Source organism: Dermochelys coriacea, chromosome 27, assembly GCF_009764565.3.
Source record: "Dermochelys coriacea isolate rDerCor1 chromosome 27, rDerCor1.pri.v4, whole genome shotgun sequence".
In the NCBI taxonomy this organism is placed as follows: Eukaryota; Metazoa; Chordata; order Testudines; family Dermochelyidae; genus Dermochelys; species Dermochelys coriacea.
Window position 1 is genome coordinate 2,821,865 of NC_050094.1, and position 27,593 is coordinate 2,849,457.

General features: G+C 45.8%; 1 protein-coding gene across 5 annotated transcripts; it reads right to left on the bottom strand.

Moving 5' to 3' along the window:
- Positions 1-26,383, bottom strand: LOC119849118 (ADP-ribosylation factor 2). Of its 5 annotated transcripts, none has more exons than XR_006277207.1 (6): positions 26,184-26,364; positions 20,632-20,797; positions 9,913-10,023; positions 8,421-8,545; positions 6,093-6,358; positions 1-15 (listed from the first exon to the last, which is right to left on the bottom strand). XR_006277207.1 is itself a non-coding variant. In XM_043503255.1 (6 exons), exons 3-6 carry the CDS (start codon positions 20,777-20,779, stop codon positions 6,197-6,199), a joined length of 546 nt encoding a protein of 181 aa, XP_043359190.1. In that variant the 5' UTR covers positions 20,780-20,795; positions 25,981-26,005; positions 26,219-26,362; the 3' UTR covers positions 4,555-6,196. The 5 variants fall into 5 exon arrangements, 3 of the variants coding, with proteins under 3 accessions (XP_043359190.1, XP_038241753.1, XP_038241752.1); XM_043503255.1 differs by lacking the exon at positions 1-15 and adding an exon at positions 25,981-26,005 and having other exon boundaries at positions 4,555-6,358; positions 20,632-20,795; positions 26,219-26,362; XM_038385825.2 differs by lacking the exons at positions 1-15; positions 26,184-26,364 and adding exons at positions 24,059-24,213; positions 24,658-24,839 and having other exon boundaries at positions 4,555-6,358.
- Positions 26,384-27,593: the final 1,210 nt, after the last annotated feature.

Consider the following 27,593-nt stretch of genomic DNA (forward strand, 5'->3'; position numbering starts at 1 on the left):
GTCACCCACTCCCAGCTTCTGGCAAACAGAGGCTAGGGACACCATTCCTGCCCATCCTGGCTAATAGCCATTGATGGTCCTATCCTCCATGAATTTATCTGGCTCCCTTTTGAACTCTGTTATAGTGTTGGCCTTCACAACACCCTCTGGCAAGGAGTTCCAGAGGTTGACAGCGTGTTTCATGAAAAAATACTTTCTTTGTGTTTGTCTTTTAAACCTGCTGCCTATTAATTTCATTGTGGCCCCTTGCTCTTGTATTATGAGAGAGTAAATAACACTTCCTTATTTACTTTCTCTATACCACTCACGATTTTATAGACCTCTATAATATCCCCCCCCTTAGTCGCCTCTTTTCCAAGCTGAAAAGTCCTAGTCTTATTAATCTCTCCTCATACGGAAGCTGTTCCAGACCCCTCATCATTTTTTGTTGTGCTTTTCTGAACCTTTTCCAATTCCAGTACATCTTTTTTGAGATGGAGTGACCACATCTGCATGCAGTATTCAAGATGTGGGTGTACCATGGATTTATATAGAGGCAATATATTTTTCTTTCCTATTATTCATCCCTTTCTTAATTATTTCTAGCATTCTGTTTGCTTTTTTTTGACTGCCGCTGCACATTGAGTTTTCAGAGAACTATCCACAATGACTCCAAGATCTCTCTTGAATGTTAACTGTTAATTTAGACCCCATCATTTTATATGTATCATTGGGATTGTTTTCTAATGTGCATTACTTTGCATTTATCAACATTGAATTTCATCTGCCATTTTGTTTTACAGTCACCTAGTTTTGTGAGACCCTCTTGTAGCTCTTCGCCATCTGCCTGGGACTTAACTATTTTGAGTAGTTTTGTATCTTCAAGTTTTGCCACTCACTGTTCACCCCTTTTTCCAGATTGTTTATGAATGTTAACTAGGACTGGTCCCAGTACGACCCCTGGGGGACACCACTATTTACCTCTCTCCATTCCAAAAACTGACCATTTATACCTATCCTTTGTTTCCTATCTCTTAACCAGTTAAGAAGCTAAATCACAGTTCTCAAGCTATAGCAACCCAAGGACCCCTGTTTTGTTTAAAAAACGTTCAGGAACCCCAAACCTCCCCCAGCTCAGCCCTTGGCCCAAGGCCATGTCCTGGCCGTGCCCCTTTTCCAAGGCCCTGCACCCACTCACTCCATTCCCCCTCCCTCCATCGCTCGCTCTCCCCCACCCTCACTCACTTTCACCAGACAGTGGCAGAGGTTGGGGTATGGGAGGGGATGAGGGCTCTGGCTGGGTGGCACTTACCTTGGGTAGCTCCCAAAAGCGATTGGCATATCACTCTGGCAGTAGCTCCTAGATGTGTGTGTGCGGGAGGACAGGGTGTCTTCTACGTGCTGCCCCTGCCCACAGACACCACCCCCACAGCTCCCATTGGCCACTGTTCCCGGCCAATGGGAGCTGTAGAATCAGTGCTCAGGGCAGCACAAGAAGAACCTTTGGCCCCCCGGGACGTGATGGCCACTTCCGGGAGCAGCGCAGGGCTAGGGCAGGTAGGAATCCTGCCTTAGAGCCAGTGCGCCACCGGACTTTTAGCGAGCAGGAGGCGCTGGGAGGGAGTTGATCAGTGGGGTCCATGGATCCCCAGGGGTTCCCTTGGGGACCTCCACAGGTCTACAGACCCATTTGAGAAATGCTGAGCTAAATCTATTCAGTTTATCAAAGAGAATGTTGAGAGGTGATCATGGCATCTAGGCATGACACATGGATAGGAGATACAACCCCTTCCCCAAATCCCCACCCTGCCTCTTCTCCACCTCCTCCCCTGAGTGTATCACATCTGTGCTCCTCCCTACTTCCTCCTGGAAAGTCCTAAATTCTGCCAAACACCTGTTTGGCAGTGGGAAAGTGCTGGGAGGTAGAGGGAGCTGGGGATGAGGGGAGTTTGGTGGGCCACAGGAAATAACTCTGTTTGAGACTCCTGTAAAAGCTAGAACCTTGAAATAAGATGCAGCTTTCTTACCATGAATGTGGTTTATCATTAGAATAGTTTATCAAGGGAGGTGGTGAACTCACAAACACTTGACATCTAAGATATTAGATCTTTCTAAAAAGGTATGTTTTAATCCAGCTTCTGGAAGAAATTCTATAGCCTGTGGGGGTGGCTGTAGGGGGAAAAGGAGTGTCAGGCTAAGTGTTTGTGCTGGTCCCCTCTGGCCTTGGAATCTGTGAACCTAAGTCCTCCTGTTCATCTCCTTCCATGTGGAGAACAGATGGACTCCATAATACTTGCAGCACTGCATTAAGAACATGACTAATATCACATTTCTAGGCTTCAGCTGGTCACCTGTAAGGATCAGAAAAGAATTTGTCCCTCACTGCATACTTGGCCACACGTGTTCTGGATTTTTTTCCCCCCATGTTCCTCTGAAGCATCAGAGTGGCTACAGCTAGAGACAAGACACTAGAGGGGGCAGAAGCAGTACTCTGAGGTAGCACAGAAAATCCTTTCTAGATGCTTGGCTGGTGTGTTTTGCTCACATGCTCAGGGTCCAATTGATCATTCATGTGGTGTTGGGAAGGAATTTTCCCCCAGGTCACAGTGGCAGAGAGCTGGATATTTTTTTTTTTTTTTGCGCCTTCCTTTACAACATGGAGTGTGGTTCACCTGCTGGGATGATCTGGGAATCTCTCACCTAATCCATTTCCTGTCACTACCAGGGCCTTGGGCAATGGTGGCCACTCAGTCTCTTCTAAAAGAATGAGTACTTGTGGCACCTTATTTGAGCATAAGCTTTTGTGTGATTTATTTATGATCAAATAAATTTGTTAGTCTAGCATTGTCATAACCATACAGCTAAGGGTAGCCTAGAATTCCTCCTTACTTGCAAGGGGTTAAGAAGCTCAAATAACCTGGTTGGTACCTGATCAAAAGGACCAATGGGGAAAGAAGATATTTTCAAAAGGTGGGGGGGGGAGGGAGGCTTTGTTTTGTGTGTGCTCTTGGGAAGCAGAGAAGCACCAGGTCAGAAAACTCCTCCTATAAACCATCCTAAAAGTCTCTCATATTACAAAAATTGTAAGTAAAAGCCAGGCAAGGCACATTAGATTATCTTTTGTTCTGCGTGTGAATTTTTCCTTTGCTGGAGGGAGGTTTATTCCTGTTTTTTTGTAACTTTGAAACTAAGCCTAGAGGAAGTTCTGCTCTGTGTTTTTGAATCTTTTTTTTATCCTGTAAAGTTATTTTCCATCCTGGTTTTTTTTTTTAAATAAAATCCTTCTAAGAACCTGGCTGATTTCTGTTGTCCTAAGACCCCAAGGTTGAAGTCTGTGATCACTTTGTAACCAATTGGTTGGGATATTATTCTCAAGCCTCCCCAGGAAAAGGGGTGTAAAGGCTTGGGGGGATATTTTGGGGACATGGGAACTCCAAGTGGGAACTTCTAATTCTTTGTTAAATCACTTGGTGGTGGCAGTGTACCATCCAAGGGCAAAGAATTTGTGCCTTGGGGAAGTTTTAACCTAAGCTGCTAGAAATAAGCTTAGGTGGCTTTTCATGTGGGTCCCCACATCTGTACCCTAGAGTGCCGAGAGGGGAGGGGAGGGAACCCTGTCAGGCACACATTGTGTGCCCACAAAAGCTTATGCTCAAATAAATTTGTTAGTCTCTAAGGTGCCACAAGTCCTCCTGTTCTTTTTGCTGATACAGACTAAAATGGCTACCACTCTGAAATCAGTCTCTTCTGTTCTTGACACAGCTTAGTCTCCTGAGGACCGAAAAGCTTTAGTTTAATGGAAGTTTTTGTGCTCAATCTAGTGGTATCTAAGTAAAATGTAATGGCTCATCAGCCCCAGGAAGCCAGACTAAATGGTGTAATAATGGTCCCTGCTGGCCTTAAGCTCTGTGAAATAGACCAAGCTGTGGGCAGCAGAGCATGCAAGCAGGCAGAGTTCTTCAGAGTCCTTGCTGTGGGGCTAGGTCAGCTGGTGAGCTCTCTCTACAAAAATCAGCTGTAGTGTACAGCCCCAGAAATGGAAAAAGAAGGCAACAGGGAGCAGAAAGCAGCCCTGGCTGACATGACAGCATATGTGCTGTATCCTGACCCCACAAGGCAGTTGTCTCCCCTTTGCCCTACAATACTGAAAATGAAGCTCTCCAAGATGAATCCCAGCTCCTCTGCTGGGCACCGAGGGAACAATCTTTCACAAAATGGCAGCTTCCTCCAGCCCTCCCAGATGCATTTTCTATGGTCTGTCTAGCTCCTTGAGACAGGGCAGTGCAGAGCAGATGCTCTACTATACACTCTCACACACACCACACTTCCAGTCCTGCAGGAACAGAAGAGACCAAAGTTCTAAGATTGTGGTCCCAGAGCAAATCTGGGTCAGATTAAAGAACTTTGTACCAACTAGCTCCCTTGAGCATGGTGCCGGGAGGTGGGGGGGGGGGGTAGATTCCTTGATCAGTAAATAAGGAAATGCAGGAACGAGATTGGTGGTCTTAGTTTGGACTATTGACAGGGATGCATGTGTGCAAAAGAATACAGCTGCCATCAATCACAAGCCCATCCCTCATTCCAAGACAGAGTCTCTTTATTACAGTGCACTTCTCAGAGAAGTTACAACATGGTTCAAAAACCAAATCCACATTTGGCTTGTATCTGAGTCATGCTTCACTTTTGCCCCTACCCCCCCATTGTATTTTTATAGATGTATGTTTTTGAACATGAATATATGAAACTTATTAAAAAGACATTTCTGCTTCATTTTCTCAATAGTCCAAGTAGATTTCAAATGGTTAAAAGACTGACATTCTCTCCTTCCAAGAGCTAGAAGATCTCCCCCTTTTTATTTATTTTTTTTAAAAGAGGAAAGGAGTAACTGCACATTCTGTTCACTGAGCCTGTGCAAAGCATTACTATCAATGGAAGAAGAGGGACACCAACCCTTTTCTTCCATATTGTGACCAAAAGGGATGAGGAGATAGTGGAGACTTCAGCTGAGAAAGGCAAACAAGTGTCAGAGAGTACTTTTGACCCACCAAATGACATCAGACACAGTGCAGTGTTTGCCAAATCACATATGTTTTGCTGAAACTGGAATGGATTTTTCAGACATGAGAATTGCTTACACAGCACTAGCCAGGCAGCTCCAGTCTAGGCTCCACGCTAGTCTTTCTTGTCCCTCCAATCCCCTTTATCATTAGATTCCTTTCTCCCCCTTGACACCAAATTACTGACATTCACAGACTGATACGGTTCCTGCAACAGAGATAACCTAAATTGGTAGTTAGAATCAATACTGTACAAAACATTGCTATCCGTTCCAAGGGAGCATAGGATGTTTTGTACAAAACAGGAGTGGGGGCAGTAATCTCAAAAGCCTCGTTTTCAGCCTGCTGATGGAGATTCTAACTGATATCAATAACTAAGGTCTTTTATGAAACGTCACTTGGCCTGTCCAGACATCTTATCCTCCCTCCCAAGCTGAGCTTTTGCCATCCCATGAGAGAGGAATTAGCTAGAGGGGCTAATATATGACTGGAGCTGGGGAAACCTTGATCCAAAGAAGCCCCACAACATCCCCAAACAAATTACTTTACAATGAGGTATGTTATACACAGCAGAGTAAATTACACAGTTTCCACCACAAAACACACTGTCTATGCTACTGTTCAACTGAACCCGAAGAGACATCTCACGCTACAGAAGGATGTGTGGGTCAGGGGTTTGAACTACTGAGTAACATGCTGGTATATAGTCCCATGGCAACATTCAGAAAGAGTGAAGTTATTCTACTGAAAAATGATGAAGGAAGGAGATCAAACTGCAACAGACTGCACTGATAACAGGGAAAACAAAACTCAGCCGAGACACCTGCCACGATAACTCTGTTTTACACGCCAGATTTTCTTGTCCTTCAAATGCTGAGGCTCCTTTTTCCAATCAGGTCCCATAGAATCCCCTAAGTTCTGCTTGCTGGTGTAAAAATGCTCTGTTCAAAGATATGGAAGGTAGTGTTTAAAATACAATACTATTGGTTTTATTTTACAGCATGTTTAAGGCACAGTGTGAGAAAGCTGCTCCCACTCCTAGACAGACAGACAGACACACACACACTTGTGTGAGCTCTCTCTCCCTCCGACAGACACACACACACGCACGCACACACAGCAGAGGCTGGCTGGTTCTGATGAGATGCTCGGGGAACTGATCACTTCTGATTTTTGAGCTGGTTGGAGAGCCAGTCCAATCCCTCATAAAGCCCGTCTCCGCTGGTGGCACATGTTGCTTGGATGTACCAGTTCCTCTGACGAAGGGAATGCAAGCCAAGTTTGTCTGTGATCTCTGCAGCATTCATAGCATTGGGAAGGTCCTAAATGGAAGTTTAATCACACAATGTTAAAACTAAAAATGCTTTGCAGCCACTGAAACACATTAAGATTAAACATTTAAACTGAAACAAGGCAGGACATTCCAACGCAGTTCTTTAACTAGAGAGCTCTCTGTACACAGTGGAGCCCTGTCAAAACTACTGAATCCTTGCCAGCTAACTGAGGAGTGTGTGTGTAGTGCACTATAAACACAAGATAGGCTGATCAGGACCAGTGTTCCCCCTAAACTGTGCACCCGTGCTGCCGCTCAGTAGTCAATCAAGTGCTATGCACTTCAGGTACCCCTCCCTTGCTGCCACACTGCTCCTGCCCTCTGCCTTGGAGCCCCTGGCCAGCTGCTCCTGTGAGCCTCCTGCTTGCTGTGTTGAGCATGGGGGGGGGGGGGGGGAAGAGAAAGGTTTAAGTCAGGGTGTCCCCTCCAATGTACCCCATCTCCGCAGAGCGGGGGGGAGGGGATGGGACATGACAGGGCTCAGGAGCAGAATGTGGGATGGAGCTGCTGGTGGCTGCTGTGTTTGTACAAGCAGGCTTCAGACTGGTGAGTGCGAATCTACTTAAAGGGGCAGTGTTCGCATGCGTGTCTCTCGCTAACATGTCACATCCCTCGTCCGTCTTTCTCTCTCTCTCTCTCTCTCACACACACACACACACACACACACACACAATCTCTGCCCCTCTTCACACATGCACCGTGTCTCTCTTCGCCCCCGTCACTGTCTCAGACAATCTGTCACCCACCATATCTCAGTCACACCCACACCCCACCATGCGCCTCTTTCCACACACACACCCAACACATACTTGTATTGTTGTTACTTCTTGATACTTCCTGCAATACACATATATTCTCTAATTTTATTCTTTCGAAGTGCTGTTATTTTAGTTTTTTGACTAGTTTATGCATTTCATAATTTTATTTCTTTTATGCTTAAATGTAATCCTTTGAGTAGTGAGTACTAAAATGCCTATCCTGGCTGGAGTAATTATTCCTATGGTAACTTTTAAAAAAAGTATATATCTAGGATTTTTGTTTCTACTGGCAGCACACATCACCTCGATATTGGTGCACCTAACAAAATTCATTCTGCATATGGATGGAAAAAATGAGAGAGAACATAGGTGGGGTCCTGAATCAGTCTGCTACCTAAACCCAACTTACTTCAAGTGTTTTAGGGACACCTGAAAGGTTTAGATGAAAGTGAAGCAAATAATTGAAAGTCTGCTATGATAGGAAGATGAGCGTACGCCTGACTATGAATTTCAGTATTAACAGGTCTGACTTGTCATTTGGATTTGCTGTGCCTGCCATACTAATGAACTAATGACTCCTACATTCCTAAGCAGGTAGGCAAAATGGCTGAAAAACCAGCTGGAATGTCAAGCAAGTATTGTAAGGCTGGCATGGATTACAAGCAAATTTTAACTGGAGAGTTGAATATAATTGGAAGAATCTAATCTAGACATTGACAGCAGGAATGGGGCAGAGTGACAACAGATCAGCCTTGCAAGAAAAACTGAAATTTACCAGCTCAGGTACAAATACCATTTGCCCACCCTCCTCATGAGGATAATTAAGATGCTAAGGATATTTGCTCCACTAAATTAAGATTTAGTCTCCCCAGAACAGCAAAATTTCAAAAGGCTGAATTAAAAGAAGTCCAAAAACATCAATCTCACCTATACAGGAATTCTTCCCCCACGCCACCTAATCTCTCCCAGGCAGAGACTGCACCAGGGCTGTTCACTAGCAAGAATGTATAGGGTAGTTCCAGTTTCAGAAGATAAATATTTTCATTCCCCACAGCCAGTTCATTGTCTAGCCTGGAACCTTTTCCTGGTTAGGATCAGAGATTCCAAAGCCAGAAGCAACCATTGTGATCATGTGGTCTGACATCCTGTGTAATACAGGCCCTGGAACTGCTCCACAATAATTCCTTTTGGACTAGAGCAGATGTTGCAGAAGATTTAAAGACTGCCAGTGCTGGCAATCACAAGGGCCACCCATGAAGACTTAGAAAAGATAGGGATCAGGAGACACCTCACCTGTTTGTTTACAAACACTAGTAAAACGGCATCCTGGAGCTCATCTTCTGCCAACATTCTGGTGAGTTCTTCTCTTGCTTCATTCACTCTCTCCCTATCATTGCTGTCCACTACAAAGATTAAGCCTAAGCAGGAGTCAGAGGAGAGATGCAATCAGTGTTCAGTAATAACTAGGTCACATAAGAAGGGCCGTACGGAGTCAGACCAATGGGTCCATCTAGCCCAGTATCCTCAGACACTGGCCAGATGCTTCAGAGGGAATGAACAGAACATGGCAATTTCAAAGTGATCCACCCCTGCTGTCCAGTCCCAGCTTCTGGCAGTTGGGGGTTTAGGGACACCTGGAGCATGGGGTTGTGTCCCTGACTATCTTGGCTATAGTCACTGATGGGTCCTCCGTCACACTTTGACCTAGTTCATAGAGAAGGAAAAAAGTTAGCTTACTTGTCCTTTCAATTACATAGCCAAAGATTATGGATTTTCACTTTGTGCAAGGCTAATTCCTCAAGCTTCCACTCCTGGTAAAACCCAAGTGAAGTTGGAGTACTGATAATGTGTCATCCCAGCCAATCTTATTTTAACCAAAGACCCCAATTTCTGAAAGCGTCAAATTGAAACTCTGACAATTTCTACTGCAGGCTGCAAGAAAAGCTAACCCTACTGCCTCTTTGTAGGCCTGTTAAAGTAATGCCTACCCCGGGCCATCGCTGCCACAAGCAAAGCTGCAGCATCATATGATTCTGGGACACAGTTAAGTTTTGTCTGGACAATCAACCAGCTATTTGGGTCTCCCAATGTTTTTAAGGCCTAGTAAGCAGAGGCAGTCTAAAACCATCACTGAACAAACTGCCTGTTTTGTCAGCAGTGCGTCTGAGGGTAAGCTAAGGAGTAGAGTCTCTGTGCACAGGACTGTAAAACGTGCCTGGCTCACTGCAGTCCAGCAACTTGCTCTGCAGAGCCAAAACCTAAACTCCAGCACCTCCACCTTCGTTTGAGCTTGTTTCCAGAGCGAGGTGCTAAAATTCAGCAGAGGGCATCCAGCATCATCAACTGCATGTGGATCCTTTTCCAGGCCTCCACCCCCACAATCGCTGCACAAATAAAAGCATTTCTTAAATAGGCCATTTTGGAGGCATGGGCTGTATCGCAGGAAACCCCTCAATAAATTACCTGGGACTTGCACAAAAGGCTATATCCAGGCTCTCAACTGCCATGTCAGTCACATTGATTTAACTGTGTGTGTGGCAAGTAAGAGTGGTTTCAAAAAGTGCTTTAAACAGAAACTAACTATGGAGACCATAGCAGCCACTCCAGAATTAGGTAAAGAATTAAAGAGCGGCACAGAGGGAGAAGTGAAAGGCAAGATACAAGACTGATGTTTGTTGGCTTAGAGAAGCCACAGCTGAGGCCTGAACAGTCACATGCACAAGGCTGACAGCATTTAGCCAAGTGACATTCACAGTATGTATGCAGTTTAAATATGTGCACTTACCTTGTGTGTTCTGGAAATAGTGTCGCCAAAGGGGTCTGATTTTGTCCTGGCCACCCACATCCCAGACTGTGAAGCTTATGTTTTTGTATTCTACAGTCTCCACATTGAAACCTACAAGGAAGAAAGTCAGAGAACTTAGGAAGAAAGAATCCCATGCACTGCTACAGACTGAGGACCAGCTGGCTAAGTAGCAGTTCTGCAGAAGAGGACCTGGGAATTACAGTGGATGAGAACCTGGATATGAGTCAGCAGTGTGCCCTTGTTGCCAAGAAGGCTAATGGCATATTGGGCTGCATTAGTAGGAGCATTGCCAGCAGATTGAGGGAAGTGATTATTCCCCTCTATTCGGCACTGGTGAGGCCACATCTGGAGTATTGTGTCCAGTTTTGGTCCCCCCACTACAGAAGGGATGTGGAGAAATTGGAAAGAGTCCAGCAGAGGGCAACGAAAATGATTAGGGCGCTGGGGCACATGACTTACGAGGAGAAGCTGAAGGAACTGGGCTTGTTTAGTCTGCAGACGAGAAGAGTGAGGGGGGATTTGATAGCAGCCTTCAACTCCCTGAAGGGGGTTCCAAAGAGGAAGGAGCTCAGTTGTTCAGTGGTGGCAGATGACAGAACAAGAAGCAATGGCCTCAAGTTACAGTGGGGGAGGTCTAGGTTGGATATTAGGAAACACTATTTCACTAGGAGGGTGGTGAAGCCCTGGAATAGGTTACCTAGGGAGGTGGTGGTGGAATCTCCCTGCTTAGAGGTTTTTACGGCCTGGCTTGACAAAGCCCTGGCTGGGATGATTTAGTTGGGGTTGGTCCTGCTTTGAGCAGGGGGTTGGACTAGATGACCTCCTGAGGTCTCTTCCAACGCTAATATTCTATGAAATGGTCACTTAGATTGTCATAAGTGTGTTTTTGGTGCATTACTTATGAATTTCAAAATGTTTGTTGTGGGAGTATTTATCAGTTACATTTTCACTGTCACTGCTGGACTTCTGAAATGATTTTTTATTGCTCAACATAATCAACCCTCCTAGGGGAAGATTTCCTCTTCAAAAAGTACAGTTTTATTAGGATTTTATGAATTTTATTAAAATTTTTTTTCCAAGCTGTTTGGTATGTTGCTAGAGATAGATTTATATAATCCTTATGATTTATTTCCCCTGTCAAACTGGGTTTAGAATAAGTTATATATTTAAACAGTGAGACAAATGGCTGTAGGAGGAATCTTTTCTTGACCTTTAAAACAAAACAAAAAAAAACCACTGCACTGAGTAATAGAGTGACTTTAAAAAAAAAAAAAAAAAATTTTGTTTTGATGGTCTAGCTTAGACAAAGGGAATTGAACACTTATTTGCAATATCTACAGCTTCATCATATGCTGGTCGCACCAACAGAGCTGTAACGAAACAGACAAATTACCTGAGTGTATTTAAAATAAATAAATAAATAAATAAATAAATAAACATCACCCAGAGAAACCATGGAGGAGTTCATAAGCATGACCAGCAAATTCCAGTCAGTCTCCAAAGATGAAAAGTATGTTTGGTTCATTCATGGAACAATTTTTCCCTTTAGTCTTGTTTTAGAACAAACATTCAATTGACATGATTCAATCGTTATGACCAGGCTACACTCCACCCGGCAGAGCTGGAAGGTTGCTGGATACACTGAGAAGGAAGTGTGCAAAACATGTTGATGGGAAATTCGTTAATCTGAATCTTCATGGGTGGAGCATTGTACACAACGATGCAGTAATGTGTGTGTGGCAACAGAAGATGGGATTGTTTCTATAAGATAAACAACTGATACATCAGAAAGTGCCCATATAGCAGATTTAGTAGTGAAAGCTATAACGAACTGTGAACAAAAATTCAAATGTCAAGTGCATAGCTTTGTCATGCTGCAAATGTAGCAAAGAGGAAAAGAAGTCTAGACGAAGAGAACCTGAAACTTGTAATAAAAAGGGTGCAGTGCTCATTTGATGCATCTTTTAAATTTAAGAACAACTCCAGGAATAAAGGAAAACGTTGTTGAAATTGAAACACACTTCCACTTTGCTTCAGCTTCCCTGGAGATAGGAGGATCCAAACTAATTCTCTTCCAAGATGTATGATGGAATTCAGTGAGTGACTTTTGATCTATTTATTAAGAATGGACTGTCAAGGTTCCTTCCCCACTCTAAACTCTAGGGTACAGATGTGGGGAACTGCATGAAAACCTCCTAAACTTACTTTTACCAGCTTAAGTTAAAACTTCCAAGGTACAAACTTATCTTTTGACCTTGGACTTTCACTGCCACCAAACGTCTAACCAGTATTATTTTATTAGGAAAGAGTCCATTTGGAAACTTCTTTCCCAAACGTTACCCCCCCTTTTCCTGGGGAAGGTTTGATAAAAATCCTCACTAATTTGCATAGGTGAACACAGACCCAAACCCTTGGATCTTAAGAACAATGAAAAAGCATTCAGTTTCTTAAAAAAAGAATTTTAATAGAAGTAAAAAGAATCACCTCTGTAAAATCAGGATGGTAAATACCTTACAGGGTAATCAGATTCAAAACAGAGAATCCCTCTAGGCAAAACCTTAAGTTACAAAAAGACACAAAAACAAGAATATCCATTCCATTCAGCACAGCTTATTTTCTCAACCATTTAAACAAACAGACTAACGCATATCTAGCTAGATTACTTACTAAGTTTTAAGACTCCATTCCTGTTCTGTCCCCAGCAAAAGCATCACAGACAGAGACCCTTTGTTTCTTCCCCCCCTCCAGTTTGGAAAGTATCTTGTCTCGTCATTGGTCATTTTGGTCAGGTGCCAGCGAGGTTATCCTAGTTTCTTAACCCTTTACAGGTGAAAAGGCTTTTCCTCTGGCCAGGAGGGATTTTAAAGGTGTTTACCCTTCCCTTTATATTTATGACACCCCAAATCACAGAAAGGGTGAAACGCTGGCTGGGATTTCTTCCTGGAGCGCTAGGAAAAAACAGTTAAGACACATGCACCTCTAAATATACTACTAGGTATATAAAGACTAATAATATTTTTCACATCTCAAAGATGATTTTAACCAGTTGATTCTGGGAAACTTTCATGGGAGAGTGCATCAGCCACTTTGTTAGAAGCTCCTGAGATGTGTTGGATGTTGAAATCAAAATCTTGGAGAGCTAAACTCCATTGAAAAAGTTTTGTTATTTCTTGTGGCGGTATGAAGCCACTGTAGCACAGCATGGTCGGTTTGCAGGTGGAAACGCTGTCCCCAAACATATGGGCATAGCTTTTCCAGAGCTTAGACAATGGCGTAACATTCTTTTTCACTGACTGACCAGTTGCTTTCCCTCTCAGACAGCTTCTTGTTGGAAAAAACTACAGGGTGGAATTCTTGATCCGGTCCTTCCTGCATTAAAACTGCTCTCACACCACGCTCGGACGTATCTGTGGTTACTAGGAACGGTTTGTCAAAGTCTGGGGCCCTTAGTACAGGGTCAGACATGAGTGTCGCTTTAAGCAAGTTAAAGGCCTTCTAACACTCTTCGGTCCACTGAATGGCACTTGGCCGTTTCTTTTTGGTTAGGTCTATCAGTGGGGCGGCGATTTGGCTGTATTGAGGTACAAATCGCGTGTAATAACCGGCCAAGTCTAAGGAGGACTGAATCTGTTTCTTTGACTTTGGGACAGGCCACTTTTGGATAGCATCCACTTTGGCCTGTAGGGGGTTGATAGTTACTTGACTCACCTGGTGTCCAAGGTAAGTCACTCTGTTTAGGTCTATTTGACACTTCTTAGCCTTAACTGCTATTCCGCCTCTCTTATGTGCTCGAAGACTTTTAGTAGATGTTCGAGGTGTTCTGCCCAGGAATCCGAAAATATGGCCACATCGTCAAGGTGGGCAACTGCATATTCTCCCAATCCCACTAGGAGACCATCTACAAGTCTTTGGAAGGTGGCGGGTGCATTCTGCAGCCTGAAAGGGAGTACATTAAATTCATACAGCCTGACATGGGTGGTGAAGGCTGACCTTTCCGTGGCGGATTCATCTAGCGGTACTTGCCAGTACCCCTTGGTTAAGTCCAAGGTAGAGATGAACTGGGTCTGTCTCAGTTTCTATAATAGTTCATCTGTGCATGGCATTGGATAGTTGTCAGGGCGAGTTACAGCATTTAGCTGATGGTACTCCATGCAAAACCGTATCTCCCCATCTGGTTTGGGAACTAGAACCACTGGAGATGCCCATGCACTGCCAGAGGGGTGGATTACACCCATCTATAACATATCCTGGATCTCCCATTCTATAGCAGTTTTAGCTTGAGGAGACACCCGGTAAGATTGGACTTTAATTGGGTGAGCATTAGCTGTGTCAATGGAGTGGTATGCCTGTTCAGTCAGTCTTGGGGTGGCTGAGAACATTGGCGCGTAGCTACTGCACAGCTCCTGTATCTGCTGTCACTGCATATGCCCAAGGGTCATGGAGAGGTTCATCTCTTCCACGCACCAGCACTTTTCCCTTTGTAGTAGACACCTTCAGGCCACCCAGCGTCATCTCCTCCCTGGACTATAAACTAACAAACCTTTAATTCTCTGGAATAAAAGGGCTTTAGAGAATTAATATGGTATACCTTAGGCTTTTGGTTGGAGGTGGGGAATGCTATGAAATAATTAACAGCTCCCAGGCACTCCTGGACTGTGAATGGCCCTTCCCACAATGCTTCCATTTTATGGGCCTGGAGCGCCTTTAAGACCATGAACTGGTCTCCTACTTTGAAGGAATGCTCTCTGGCATGTTGATCATACCAGGCTTTTTGCTCTTTTTGAGCATCCTTTAGGTTTTCTTTAGCAAGGGCTAGAGAGGTTCGGAGGGTGTTTTGTAGGTTGGTTACAAAGTCCAGAATGTTAGTTCCTGGAGAAAGTGTAAACCCCTCCCATTGCTGCTTCACCAACTGCAATGGCCCCTTAATCTCACGGCCATATACAAGTTCAAATGGTGAAAACCCTAAACTAGGATGTGGTACAGCTCTGTAGGCAAAGAACAACTGCTGCAACACTAGGTCCCAATCATTGGAGTGCTCATTCATGAATTTACGTATCATGGCCCCCAAAGTTCCACTAAACGTCTCCACCAGGCCATTTGTTTGAGGGTGGTAAGGAGTGGCAACCAAGTGATCTACCCCATGAGCTTCCAAAAGGCTTTCCATAGTTCCTGCCAGGAAATTAGTTCCTGCATTTGTGAGGATGTCGGAGGGCCAACCTACCCTGGCAAAAATGTCTGCTAGTGCCTGGCACACACTTTTAGCCCTGGTGTTGCTTAGAGCTACTGCTTCCGGCCATCAGGTGGCAAAATTCATGAAAGTCAGTATGTTCTGCTTTCCTCTGGGTGTCTTTTTTGGAAAAGGACCCAGAATATTCAGAGTTACTTGCTGAAATGGAACTTCAATGATGGGGAGTGGTTGGAGAAGGGCTTTGACCTGGTCTTGGGGTTTTCCCACTTTTTGGCATACCTCAAGACCGGACATAGGTAAAAACATGTTTGCCCATTCTCTCCCTGTGGAATGACCTCCCCAAACGGTCTTTGGTCCTGTTCACCCCAGCATGGTCACTAGGATGATCGTGGCTAAGCTCAAGAGCTTGACCCGGTACTTAGTTGGAACTACCAACTGTCTGAGGATTCCAGTCTTCCTGGTATCCACCAGAAAGAGTTTCCATGTATAAAAGTCCTCTTTCTGCAACAAACCTGGATTGATTAGAAGAGCTGAGCGGCGGTGGGTTGCTCTGTGCTGCCGTCCTCTGGAGGCTTTCATCTGCTTCCTGTTCGGTCTGGAACTGTTCCCTTGATGCTGGAGACATCAGTTCCTCATTGGATTGTGGACCTATGCTTGGTCCCTCTGGAAGCGATGTAGGGGATGGGGCTGTTTCCGTTGACTGTGAACCGCTCTCCTCTGGTGCACTATGTTGGGGTTCAGGCTCCGGCTGAGCCTCTTGTGTAGGATTATCGGCCGCTGCTGGTCCAGGTTCGCTGGGCCCTCTGGTGTTGGGGTTGCAAGTACTGGATTCAGTGCTGGCAATGGGTCTGGTGCTAGTTCTGCTGGTTCCGGTTCTGGCTCTGTCTGGGTCTCTGGGACTGGATCCACTACTGCTGTTGCAGACATTGGCCTGGGATCCAGGTCCATCACCTCTGACCAGGTCCTGGTAGAAGTTTCCGGAACAGAGCTAGGCGTGATGGCTTGTTTAGTCTGGCTGCGGGTGACCATTCCCACCCTCTTGGCTTGCTTCACATGATTGGCCAAGTCTTCCCCCAACAGCATGGGGATGGGATCATCATCATAGACTGCAAAAGTCCACGTTCCTGACCAGCCCTTGTACTGGACAGGCAACTTGGCTGTAGGCAAATTGAAAGAGTTGGACTTGAAGGGTTGAATCATCACTTGGATCTCTGGATTGATTAAATTGGGGTCCACCAAGGAAGCATGGATAGCTGATACTTGTGCTCCGGTGTCCCTCCACGCGGTGACCTTCTTCCCACCCACACTCAGTTTCCCTCCGCTCTGAGGATATCTGGGAGGTATCTGGGCCTGAGGACCTCTGGTGTGATGCTGGTGCAATGAACTGTAATCTGTTGGGGTTCTTGGGGCAGTTGGCCTTTACATGCCCCGGCTTGTTACATTTAAAACATCGTCCAGCTGACAGATCACTGGGGCAAGGTGGGTTGCTGGATAACGGTGTGGTGGGACGATAAGGTGTCTGGAGGATTCCTTGGGGGATAGTTGGGGCCTTGGGCAGCCCCCGATAGTAGGGGGTTGTCTGAGGTTGTCCCTTCTGGTATCCGCTCCAACTGCAGCCAGTTTTTTCTTTTCTCCCACCTCCACCCATTTGGCTCCATTCTCCCCTGCCTTGATTACAGTTTTGGGCTTCCCATCTAGGATGTATCTTTCTATTTCCTCAGGAACACCCTCTAGGAACTGCTCCATTTGCATTAGGAAGGACAAATCTTCTGGAGATTTAACACTTGCTCCTGATATCCAGCCATCCCAATGTTTCACAATGTGGTAGGCATGTCGGGTAAATGACACGTCTGGTTTCCACCTTAGGGCTCTGAACCGCCGACAGGAATGCTCGGGAGTTAGCCCTATTCTGACTCTCGCCTTGTTTTAAACAGTTGATACTGGTTCATGTGTTCCTTAGGCATTTCAGCCGCCACCTCAGCTAAGGGTCCACTGAGCTGTGGCCATGTATTGATCTGTAGAGATGCTGTACCCAAGGCAAGCCCTTTCGAAGTTTGCTAAGGCGGCCCCGGTATCATCGCCTGCCTTGTAGGTGGGGAGCTTTCTGGGATGGGAAGTGGTACCTGGAGAAGGATTGCTAGGGTTTGTTGGTATATTCTGCTGAGCCTTTGCCTTCTCCACCTCCAGTGCATGCTTCCATTCTTTTTCCTTCTCCTCCAGTTCTTTGGCCCTTGCCTCCATAGCTCTCCTGTGGGCAGCCTCTTGGTTCTTTTCTACCTCCATTTCTCTCCTGTGGGCAGCTTCTAGGGCTTTTTCTGCCTCTTTTGCTGCCTCCAGTCTGGCTAACTCCAATTTGTGTCGTGTCTTGGTTTCTGTCATCTTTGCCTCTGTTTTTAAACTAACTTTACACCCGAGAGTTAGAAATAAAACAAAAACAAAAAAACCCCCAAAACTTGGCTTGTAAAATTTTGCTGTGCTGTAATAGGATACCTATATTCTCTGATAGTGATTGTCAGCCTACAGAAAAATCCTAAAAAAAACCACGAAAGAAACCCTAACACCTTTGTCTCCAGGGAAATAGGCAGAAAACCCCTCTAGTTGCTCTTAAGTAAACAAAACAAAAAACTTCAGGTCTGAAGACTGGTGACTTTCCCTGCAGAAGGTTAACTACCCTGCCTTTAGATAGAGAAAACTCCAGCTCACAAAAGACAATTCCCTTTCGTCTCTGCTCTGGCCCCCAAAGAGAGAAAAAAAAAACCACTAACTGCTTTCAGTTTAAAACCTGCTTTCCAGCAACCCAAAGGAAAAAAAAAATCACTTAATCTGTGCTTCTGGTTCAAAAAACACACACAAACACACACAAACCACTTAAAATTTTTCTCAAAATGATTTTAAGTTAATCCCACCACTCTGCCACCATGTCAAGGTTCCTTCCCCACTCTGAACTCTAGGGTACAGATGTGGGGACCTGCATGAAAACCTCCTAAACTTATTTTTACCAGCTTAGGTTAAAACTTCCCCAAGATGCAAACTATTTTACCTTTTGCCCTTGGACTTTCACTGCCACCACCAAGCGTCTAACCGGTATTATTTTATTAGGAAAGAGTCCGTTTGGAAACGTCTTTCCCCCCAAAATCCTCCCAGATGTTACCCTCCCTTTCCTGGGGAAGGTTTGATAAAAATCCTCACCCATTTGCATAGGTGATCACAGACCCAAACCCTTGGATCTTAACAATGAAAAAGCATTCAGTTTCTTAAAAGAAGAATTAAGAGAAGAAAGTAAAAAGAATCACCTCTGTAAAATCAGGATGGTAAATACCTTACAGGGTAATCAGATTCAAAATCTAGAGAATCCCTCTAGGCAAAGCCTTAAGTTACAAAAAGACACAAAAAGCAGGAATATCTACTCCATTCAGCACAGCTTATTTTCTCAGCCATTTAAACAAACAGAATCTACCACATATCTAGCTAGATTACTTACTAAGTTTTAAGACTCCATTCCTGTTCTGTCCCCAGCAAAAACACACAGAGACCCAGACCCTTAGTTTCTCCCCCCTCCAGCTTTGAAAGCATCTTTTCTCCTCATTGGTCATTTTGGTCAGGTGCCAGCAAGGTTATCCTAGCTTCTTAACCCTTTACAGGTGAAAAGGCTTTTTCTCTGGCCAGGAGGGATTTTAAAGGTGTTTATATTTATGACACTGGCCTATTCTGATAATTTGTGAAGAAAATGGAGACCAAAAAAAGAGAAAACTATTGCAGCCAAAGTTGTCAACACTGGGCTAAAGAGAAATGCAGAAGATATGCTGAATAGCTTGAAACCTATTTCCATAGCCCGGAACAAACTGCAGAAAGATTGCTACTCTGGTGCTGATGCTGTTGAAATTTGGAAAGGACTTCAAGAGCCAGTGAAGACAGACAGAGGCACCAACAGAGTTCAGCAGCAGGCAATAAAGAAGCAGGTGGATCACGCATTTGCTCCACCTCATTTAGATGCCTAGCTGCTGCAGAAGAACCAGCTGCTATGACATGGGCATCTAATAATTACCTCTCTGTCATACCGACCATAGCAGAGACCAGGGATAGAGGGGACCATTCAAGCAGTAGGTGTTGGCTGATGATGTTTTAAGAAAGTCAGACCACTGAACTGGTGAAAGTCACTAGCTAAGCACCTGGAACCAGAGTTTGTTGAAGGGCTAAACCAGCTTCTGACAGCAATTGTCTCTTTTGGAGGCACAGAAGGATTTTTTTTTTTTTTAGACTAATTCAAAGTTGAGAAATCAACTGGGAGATGAAAAAACAAGAAAGCTTGTGTCTCTTCCAGACTACAAATGAAAATAAGGAGTGGATGAGATCTGGTTGTTTTAAATTTTGAAGAACAGCCTAAATAACTTAGGAGACAGTTGTCTCATTTCCAAAACATTTAATGTTGTTTTGTTTAATAAATTGTACATGCTGTTGTGTGTTTAATAAAATTCCAATTGCTATCCTAATACTGCTTGACAAAAATCATGAGGAAAGTTAATTATCTAATAAGCAGTATATCATTCACTATTTTCTAACATACTAAAATTGTATAATTAATAAGCTGAAAATATTAAGCTATATAATTGCTTAAATAAATGTATACAGTGTACCCTCCTACGTAGCAAAAAGACTTACCAAATCTAGTGTACAGGCTCTATTTAGTTGTAAATCAACATGTTTTAATGATTATATAAACCAGTGAGAATGCACCTTTCTTTGAAAAATAAAAGGAAGTACAACTGGAAAAGGTGATTAAAACTGATGCTTTCCACTTGGTGATTTAAATTGCCTTGTTTTAAAATCAATCCACTCTGGCCCAAGGTAGAGATGTAAATATTGGTTAAAAAAGTTCACCGGTTAAACAATTAAAATTATATCATTTAACCAGTTAACTGATGTCGTTCCATGGCAGGCCAGAGTGGGGCAGCAGGGGCTAGAGTCCTGCTGAGACCAGGGCCCCGCTAGGCTGCACACTGTGGCCTGGGTTGCTCTGGCCTGGCTTCCCCGGGCCGTGCCCGTGCTCCATGGCTCCTGCATGGGATAACTGTTAAGTTCTGGTTAACAGTAAGCCTAATGCTTACTGGTTAACCTTTTACATCCCTAGCCCAAGGTTAGGGTCTGTGACAGAATTGGGAACATAACCCATCTCTCTCATTTCCTAATCCCCAGTCTGAACCATTAGACCATATTGCCTCTTTGTAAATTTCAGTCCATGCATCCCATTAATCAAACATTTAACAGTAGTGTTAGGACAAGAGGTTTTCTGCTCCTTTTAGAATCAGGGATCATTACAGTGAAGTTAGAGAAGTGCTTTAACTCCCTACTCTAATACCAGGTTCCTCTGGCCACTCTCGACCCACACTACATGATCTGTTATAAGTCACAACAATGCTCACAAACTGGTGTGTCAGAAAGTCCTTGTGAATCACTGATTACGTTCCTTTACTGTACACATCTAATGGAGTCCATATATTAGTAAAACCTACCTATTGTTGGGATGGTGGTCACAATTTCCCCCAGCTTAAGTTTGTAAAGGATGGTTGTTTTTCCTGCTGCATCCAGACCTACCATGAGAATTCGCATTTCTTTCTTCCCAAAGAGGTTTTTAAACAGTTTTTCAAAGACATTCCCCATTGTAATTGGTTATGTTCTCTGTTAAGAAAAAAAAAAAAAGATTGATTTAGCACCTCCCCATTCCTGTGTTGTGCAAGAGTCAATCTCTGTATAGGTGTCCCATCTAAGGAGAATTCCTGCTTACATGCTATCCCAGAATGATTATTAACCACCAAACACAGATAAACAAGATTAATGATTGCATCTCTTCACCCCCTCTGTATTAGGAATAGTGCCTGGGACATAAGTCCTTGTATGAGGCAGGACTTGGTCACAGAATTTGGCAAGAACAGGGCTGATATTGCAGAAATACACATTCCTAAGAAGTGCTAGTCAGAGTACTCATGCAAACACAGCCCGTTATCAGTGATACCAGAACACCCCCGATATCAAGAATGGTACAAAAACATTCCCCAAGGATAAAGGGAACACACTGACCCCTCCTAAAAGAGAAGGTCAGGACGACAGTACATAATAGAGGTGTTTTGATCGAACCAACATGTACAAGATGATGGGTGATAACTATCGATGTAAGGAGTCAGTAACTATGTCAAAGGGGCAATATTAACTTGTTTGTATCAGGGTATAAAAGTGTATCTCTGGCCAGCCGAGGGGGACAGTTGAAAATCCTGCGATTCACTAAGCTGTATCCATTGTCACAGGCATACAGGTCTTAGTATCCTCGTAGAGTCTGCCAGGTTCCCCTATTACTGTGCTTTGTCAACAATAAACCTGGCCAGGTGCCTTTGCTTAAAACCAAGTCTGTGGATTTATCGGGCAGTTTAACTGAGGTCTGCCGTCTGCGTGGAGCTGAGACAGCACAAAGAACACACCTGCAGCCAACATGTAACCACACCCGCAATCGGTCTGCTCATTGCCTTATTAGATAGAAAACAGGTGCACAGCACCCTGCCTGTAAAGTAGTGAACGGCAGCATACAGCCACTGTATTCAACTACCATAAGGAAAGAGCTGAGCAAATGCAGAGTTTTAATCACTGGTTGATTCCAACATACAATTTCTGCTCAGCCAAGTGAGAGCACATTATGTGTGTGTGTGTTTAATTTATAACACTAGAATTAGGGGAAGATCTAAGGCTCCTGTTGAGTGATCAGCTGAGACTTGTGTTGCAAAATGTAAGTGCACCTTGGAATTAAACGTCTCCCTTCCCCCGCTGCACCACACAGCATGCTGTAACCCTATTTGCATATGTGTTTTCAGAGAGCTTCCTAAAAAGTTTCAAACTACATTCTTACTCATTGCAATACCGCAAGAGTCAACTTTGGGAGTCCCAGTGGAGAGAGGATTCCAGGAACCAGGCATTTCTCCACTATGTATTCATTCAGACACTATTAGGAGGCAGTCAGTAGTAACTGACATTTCAGAGAGCTAATCAAACTGATTTTTATTAAAACTAAACCCCTTGACAACTATGCATAGCAGCTTGGTATGATAGGGAATGAGCATTAATGTTCTAGCTTGAAAGCTGTGATTTCCAGGCCTTCATGGGTAGCTCACGACTAGTATTTCTGAACTCTGGAGACAATCAAAGATCACTCTTTGGGGATGGAGAAAGGACAATGGTGAATGAAACCAAGGCAGATGACTCAGGGCTTTCTGCAGAGCTAGAATCTGGTGGTTTGGTCTGCCACAGGAGGAGGGTCCTGCAGTATTCAGAGAAATCAAGCATGGCTGGCAGGAGAGGTAAGGCTTAGTAGATTTGCTATTTTCATCTACTCTTTGGGATGCTATTGATTCTGAAGGGAGAGAGGGAGAAAGCAAGGAAAGGGAAAAGCGGTAGATCCTCATCTGGCTTGTAACTTGGCTGCTAGCTCAAACTAAACTAAACCTCATGTTACATTTTGGAGTGTGCATCCCACCCGAGACTGTGGGAGAAACTACAAAATCTACCAGGTACAAATTAAAACTGACAAAAACATGACTCGTAGGAGGAAGAGCAGCCGGGGAAATGGTCAGGCAGGTGGCAATAGGCCTACAGCCTCTCACCATTACCTAATTTAGCCAGATACTATCTGAAGTTATCACCAAGCTGAAACACTGATCATCTCAGCTCAATTCCTAGTAGGTCAAGTGCCCATAACACAAGCAGCCACCACAACTGGAACCCTGGGCAGGCTCAGCCTAAAATCCAATCAGCAAATGATCAGGCTCATGTAACTCCTCATGATCATCCCCCTCTAGGTATAGGAGGCAACACAATGCAGGGCAGTTACTGCCAGTGCTGTTCCCGGTTTGGTGCATGGAGGGCACCAGCCTTTTGTTTTATAAAACAACCCTCCATAGGAGACTAAAGTCAGCATCCATCTGATGAGTGCGACTGACTACAGTCTAAGAGAAACTGAACAGTAACACAAGCAGGTGGGACTGTAAGTCTGAGCTCTAGATGATCTCATGTAAGGGGAAGACAGCAATCCAGTTTATGATGAATCAGAATGGGAGACCAAAATGGCATGAAAACAAGAAGCTATTCATCTAAGTTAAAATGCTATCAAAAGAGGAAGCCATATTAAGGATGAAAATATAAAATAAACCCATAAAACTAAAGACATTGTTAGAGGATATTGTGGCACCTTGACTTTGCAATGTCTAGGGATGCTATTACCAGAACCTACGGCAGTAGAGAAACCATTACTGGATGTGTGTCCATGCTTTACAAAGGAGGTTGCCAAACTTTGCACAAGTTCTACTCCTTAGCTGACCTGGAGATGAACTCCTGCTAAAAGAAGGCTGTTTGTTCTCCAGGATGATTTTGGACCGCCCCTCTGCTTACAAAACCATAACCATATTATGACCCAAATAGCTAGTCAGTTCTCCAGTTGGTTGGCCCCAACAACACATGGCAATGAATTCTACGCCCTAATGTGTGGTGTGGAAAAATGTCCTTTGATAGAGTCATGATTTTTAAGGCCAGTAGGGGCAATTATGATCATCTAGTCCAGGGGTTCTCAAACTGGGGGTTGGGACCCCTCAGGGGGTTGCAAGGTTATTATGTGTGGGAGTCCATGAGCTGTCAGCCTCCACCCTAAACCGCCTGAGCCAGATAAGGACAAGAAAGAATAGGACTTGGGGTGACATGTTCAGCGAGATACCACAAGCCAGTGCTACATCAGATGATGAACAGAGGGCCTGGAGGCAGTGGTGAGCTGGAGCTGGTTCACACAAACTGGTTGTTGAATTTTGAAACCGGTTTAGAACTGGTTGTTAAAGAGGTGGGCAAACCGTCCTTTCCGTCCCGCCTGAGCTCTCGGCTGGGGAAGCTCCCCTAAGAATTTTTACTCACCCAGCGGCACTCCGGGCCTTTGGTGGCGGGTCCTTCGCTTGCTCCAGGCCTTTGGCGGCGGGTCCTTCAGTGCCGCCGAAGACCTGGAGTGAGTGAAGGAACCGGTTCTTCAGCTTCTGGCAGCTCATCACTGCCTGGAAGGTGACTATTGCACACTGTATGGAGAAGGAAAGAACAGATAGGAGAAAGGCTCAGGAAAAAGAGAGGGAGAGGCACCAGGACATAACAGGTCTTCACCAGCAAGCACAGATGTTGCAGACTCTTGTGGACCTACAGGTTCAACAATCCTGAGTTCACCTCCCTTTGCAGTCCATGGAGAACTCCATGTTAGCACCTCACACCACTCCCCACCCTGCACCATTCTACATGGGATACAGGGCTGCATTTCTACCCCTATCACTCCATGCAGCGGGGACAGGCAGGACAACTACAGCTCCACATACAGCAACCGTAGCTCTCCCAGGTCAGTGTATGTGTAGCCAAAATGGACATGAATATTCTTTCCCCTTGTTAAGTTACATGTCTTAGTATCCTCATAGTCTGCTATTACTGTGTTTCAACAACAATTCAACAATAAACCTGGCTGGGTGCCTTCGTACCTTAATGGATCTCGTGGTCATTGGACAGTTCACTCAAGGTCTGCTGTGCTAAATGTCTGTGCAGAGCTGGACCAGCGCACAGGGAAGACACATACACAGCCAAACATCTGACCACAGTCTTCTTCCTCCTATAGTTACCCATAACTACCAGCAGTAACAAAGTAAGTTAAAAGAAAAGGAGGACTTGTGGCACCTTAGAGACTAACAAATTTATTTGAGCATAAGCTTGCATGAGCTACAGCATGCATCTGATGAAGTGAGCTGTAGCTCACAAAAGCTTATGCTCAAATAAATTTGTTAGTCTCTAAGGTGCCACTAGTCCTCCTTTTCTTTTTGCAGATACAGACTAACATGGCTGTTACTCTGAAACCTGAAAGTAAGTTAAAACAGACTATTGTGCATACAGCTTCTATACCGAGAGAGAGAGATTCACATGTGAAGCCAGCTTCTATGACAGCAAGTGCTTTGTTTGAGCCACCTTTGCAATACATCAGTCATATGTGTGCTTCTCCCTAGTCTCAACTGGCTACTTTTTGAACCCCTCTGCCTTAGAATTAAACTAACTAGCGATGGGAAAGGTTGGGTTAAGTCCAGCCCCTAGAGGCTAGCGTAGGATTGTTGTTCCTAACACCACAACTCATCAAGTTTATGAAACTTGGGTATCCAGGGAATTCCCAAGACCTATGCAAACCTGAAGAGAGACAGCATTAGAAGATGCCTTGCATAATGACAGGTTTTAGAGTAGCAGCCGTGTTAGTCTGTATTCGCAAAAAGAAAACGAGGACTTGTGGCACCTTAGAGACTAACAAATTTATTAGAGCATAAGCTCATCCGATGAAGTGAGCTGTAGCTCACGAAAGCTTCTGCTCAAATAAATCTGTTGGTCTCTAAGGTGCCACAAGTCCTCCTGTTCTTTTTACAGGGTTAGATACGGCACCTAGGGTGACCGGATGGCCCGGTTGTATAGGGACAGTCACGATCTTGGGGTCTTTTTTTTTTTTAATAGAGGCTCCTATTCCCCCGCCCCATCCCGATCTTTCACATCTGCGGTGGGGTCACCGCAAGCGGAGCCCGCTCTCCGTCCGGGCCCAGGAGTGGCCGCCGCCTGAGCGGAACGGAGGCCGCACACGGCAGCGGGAGTCTGGCCGCGGGCGTTGCCTGGGCCGGCCCCGCTCCCAGCTGCAGCAGCCGAGCACAGACGCTCTTTGCCAACACAAAGCGGGGCGCGGAGACTCGAAAGCAGCCTCGGAAGCCCCAGCTCGGCGGGCGGGCGGCGACCCCAGGGCGGGGCACTTGCCGCCCGCGGCGCGCGGCCAAACGGGCCTCCCGAGGGCCCAGCGGCTCTGTACTGAGCGGCCCCGGCTGCCCGACGCCCCCCGGCCCGCTGGGCTCGGAGGCCGCCCGGCCGGGCTGAGCCGCGGCTCCCCGCGCAGGCCGCTCCCGCCGGGGCCGGATCCTCTCGCGGGGCCGCCCTGCCCGGAGGCCGCAGCGCCCCCCGGCGGGATCCAGCCCCGCGCCGCGCTTACCCCGCCTCCGTCCGCACGCCGCGTCCGCTCCCGGCAGCTCCCGCAACGAAATGGCGACGACAGGGGGCGGGGCAAGGGGCGGCTAAACCCCACCTACTTGCTCCCCTCTACCAATAGGAAGTGAGACACGGGCAAGGTCAGCCAATCAGAGAAGCGCCAACCACCGGAGGCGGGGCAGAACCAGGAGGGGAGACGCCGCTACTTCCCGTCACTCTCTGCCTGCCTCGCGTCACCGCGGCGAGCTGGCCGCGATTTATCCAATGGGCACGCCGCAGGGCAGGCGGTACCCACCAATGGCGGCTGCGTTCCGAGCGGATCGGCCAATGCCCGGGGCCGGCGGGCGGGGCCAGGCGCGGGCTGTATTTAAGGCCTCTCCCGGCGCCTCGTGCCCATAGCTCGTGGGGCAGCCGGAGCCGGCGGGGCGCGCAGGGTAGAGCCCAGCGTGGCAGAGACGCGACCTGCCCAAGGAGACCTACGGAGCCTTCCCGCGGCGCCGCAGGATGCTGCACCCTGCCCGAAGGGGCCCCTCTCCTGAAGACAACCGCTCCCAGCTCGCGGGACGGTCCTGGCCAGGAGCCGCCACGTCAGCCCCGCGGTGGAGCCCAGCTGTATTAAATGGCCCCCCTTGAGTATCCCCACAAAAGGTTTTCCTCCTTCCCCCCCCCCATCCTGCTGCTAACAGCTCATCTGACCTGATCACTCGCCCTACAGTTTCAGAGTAGCAGCCGTGTCAGTCTGTAGTCGCAAAAAGGACCGGAGGACTTGCGGCACCTTAGAGACTAACCAATTGATTAGAGCAGAAGCTTTCGTGCGCTGCAGCTCACTTCATCGGATGCGTGCTGTGGCTCATGCAAGCTTCTGCTCTAATAAATTTGTTAGCTTCTAAGGTGCCACAAGTCCTCCTTTTCTTTCTCCTTACAGTGTGTATGGGAACACCCGTTGTTTCATGTTCTCTGTGTGTGTATAAATCTCCCCACTGTGTTTTGCATCGGATGAAGTGAGCTGTAGCTCACGAAAGCTTCTGCTCTAATCAATGGGTTAGTCTCTAAGGTGCCACACGTCCTCCTGTTCTTTCAGCTGTATTAATAACCATGATGCTCAAGCTGGAGTATCCTGTATAATTAACTGGGTGTGTCGGGGTTACACTCTAAGCACCCCAGTCTTTCTTGTTACTCTCATGGAGCCAGAATTCATCCTGTTGAGCTAAGGGATGTTGGGCTCTAAACTGAATGATGGATGTGTCATGTGCTAATGTGCACGGCCGAGCTACGTGGGGAAGGTTTGACTGGCTCACAGCTGTTGATGCCAGGTGCTGCCCCTATTCCAGCTCCTCCAGAACCTCCTGTTGAGGTTCTGGCTGCACTTTTGCCCACACTTGTTCCTCTTTGCACACCCTATCTGTGGCGCCAT

Bases quoted from the DNA above. Each gene is read 5' to 3' on its own strand.
- LOC119849118 (XM_038385824.2), bottom strand. From the start codon at position 20,779: ATGGGGAATGTCTTTGAAAAACTGTTTAAAAACCTCTTTGGGAAGAAA. The intron at 10,024-20,631 runs GTAGGTTTTACT...TCTTCCTTGTAG, and splicing joins GACCACCATCCCAACAATAG to GTTTCAATGTGGAGACTGTA. The intron at 8,546-9,912 runs GTAAGTGCACAT...ACTCCTGCTTAG, and splicing joins CTATTTCCAGAACACACAAG to GCTTAATCTTTGTAGTGGAC.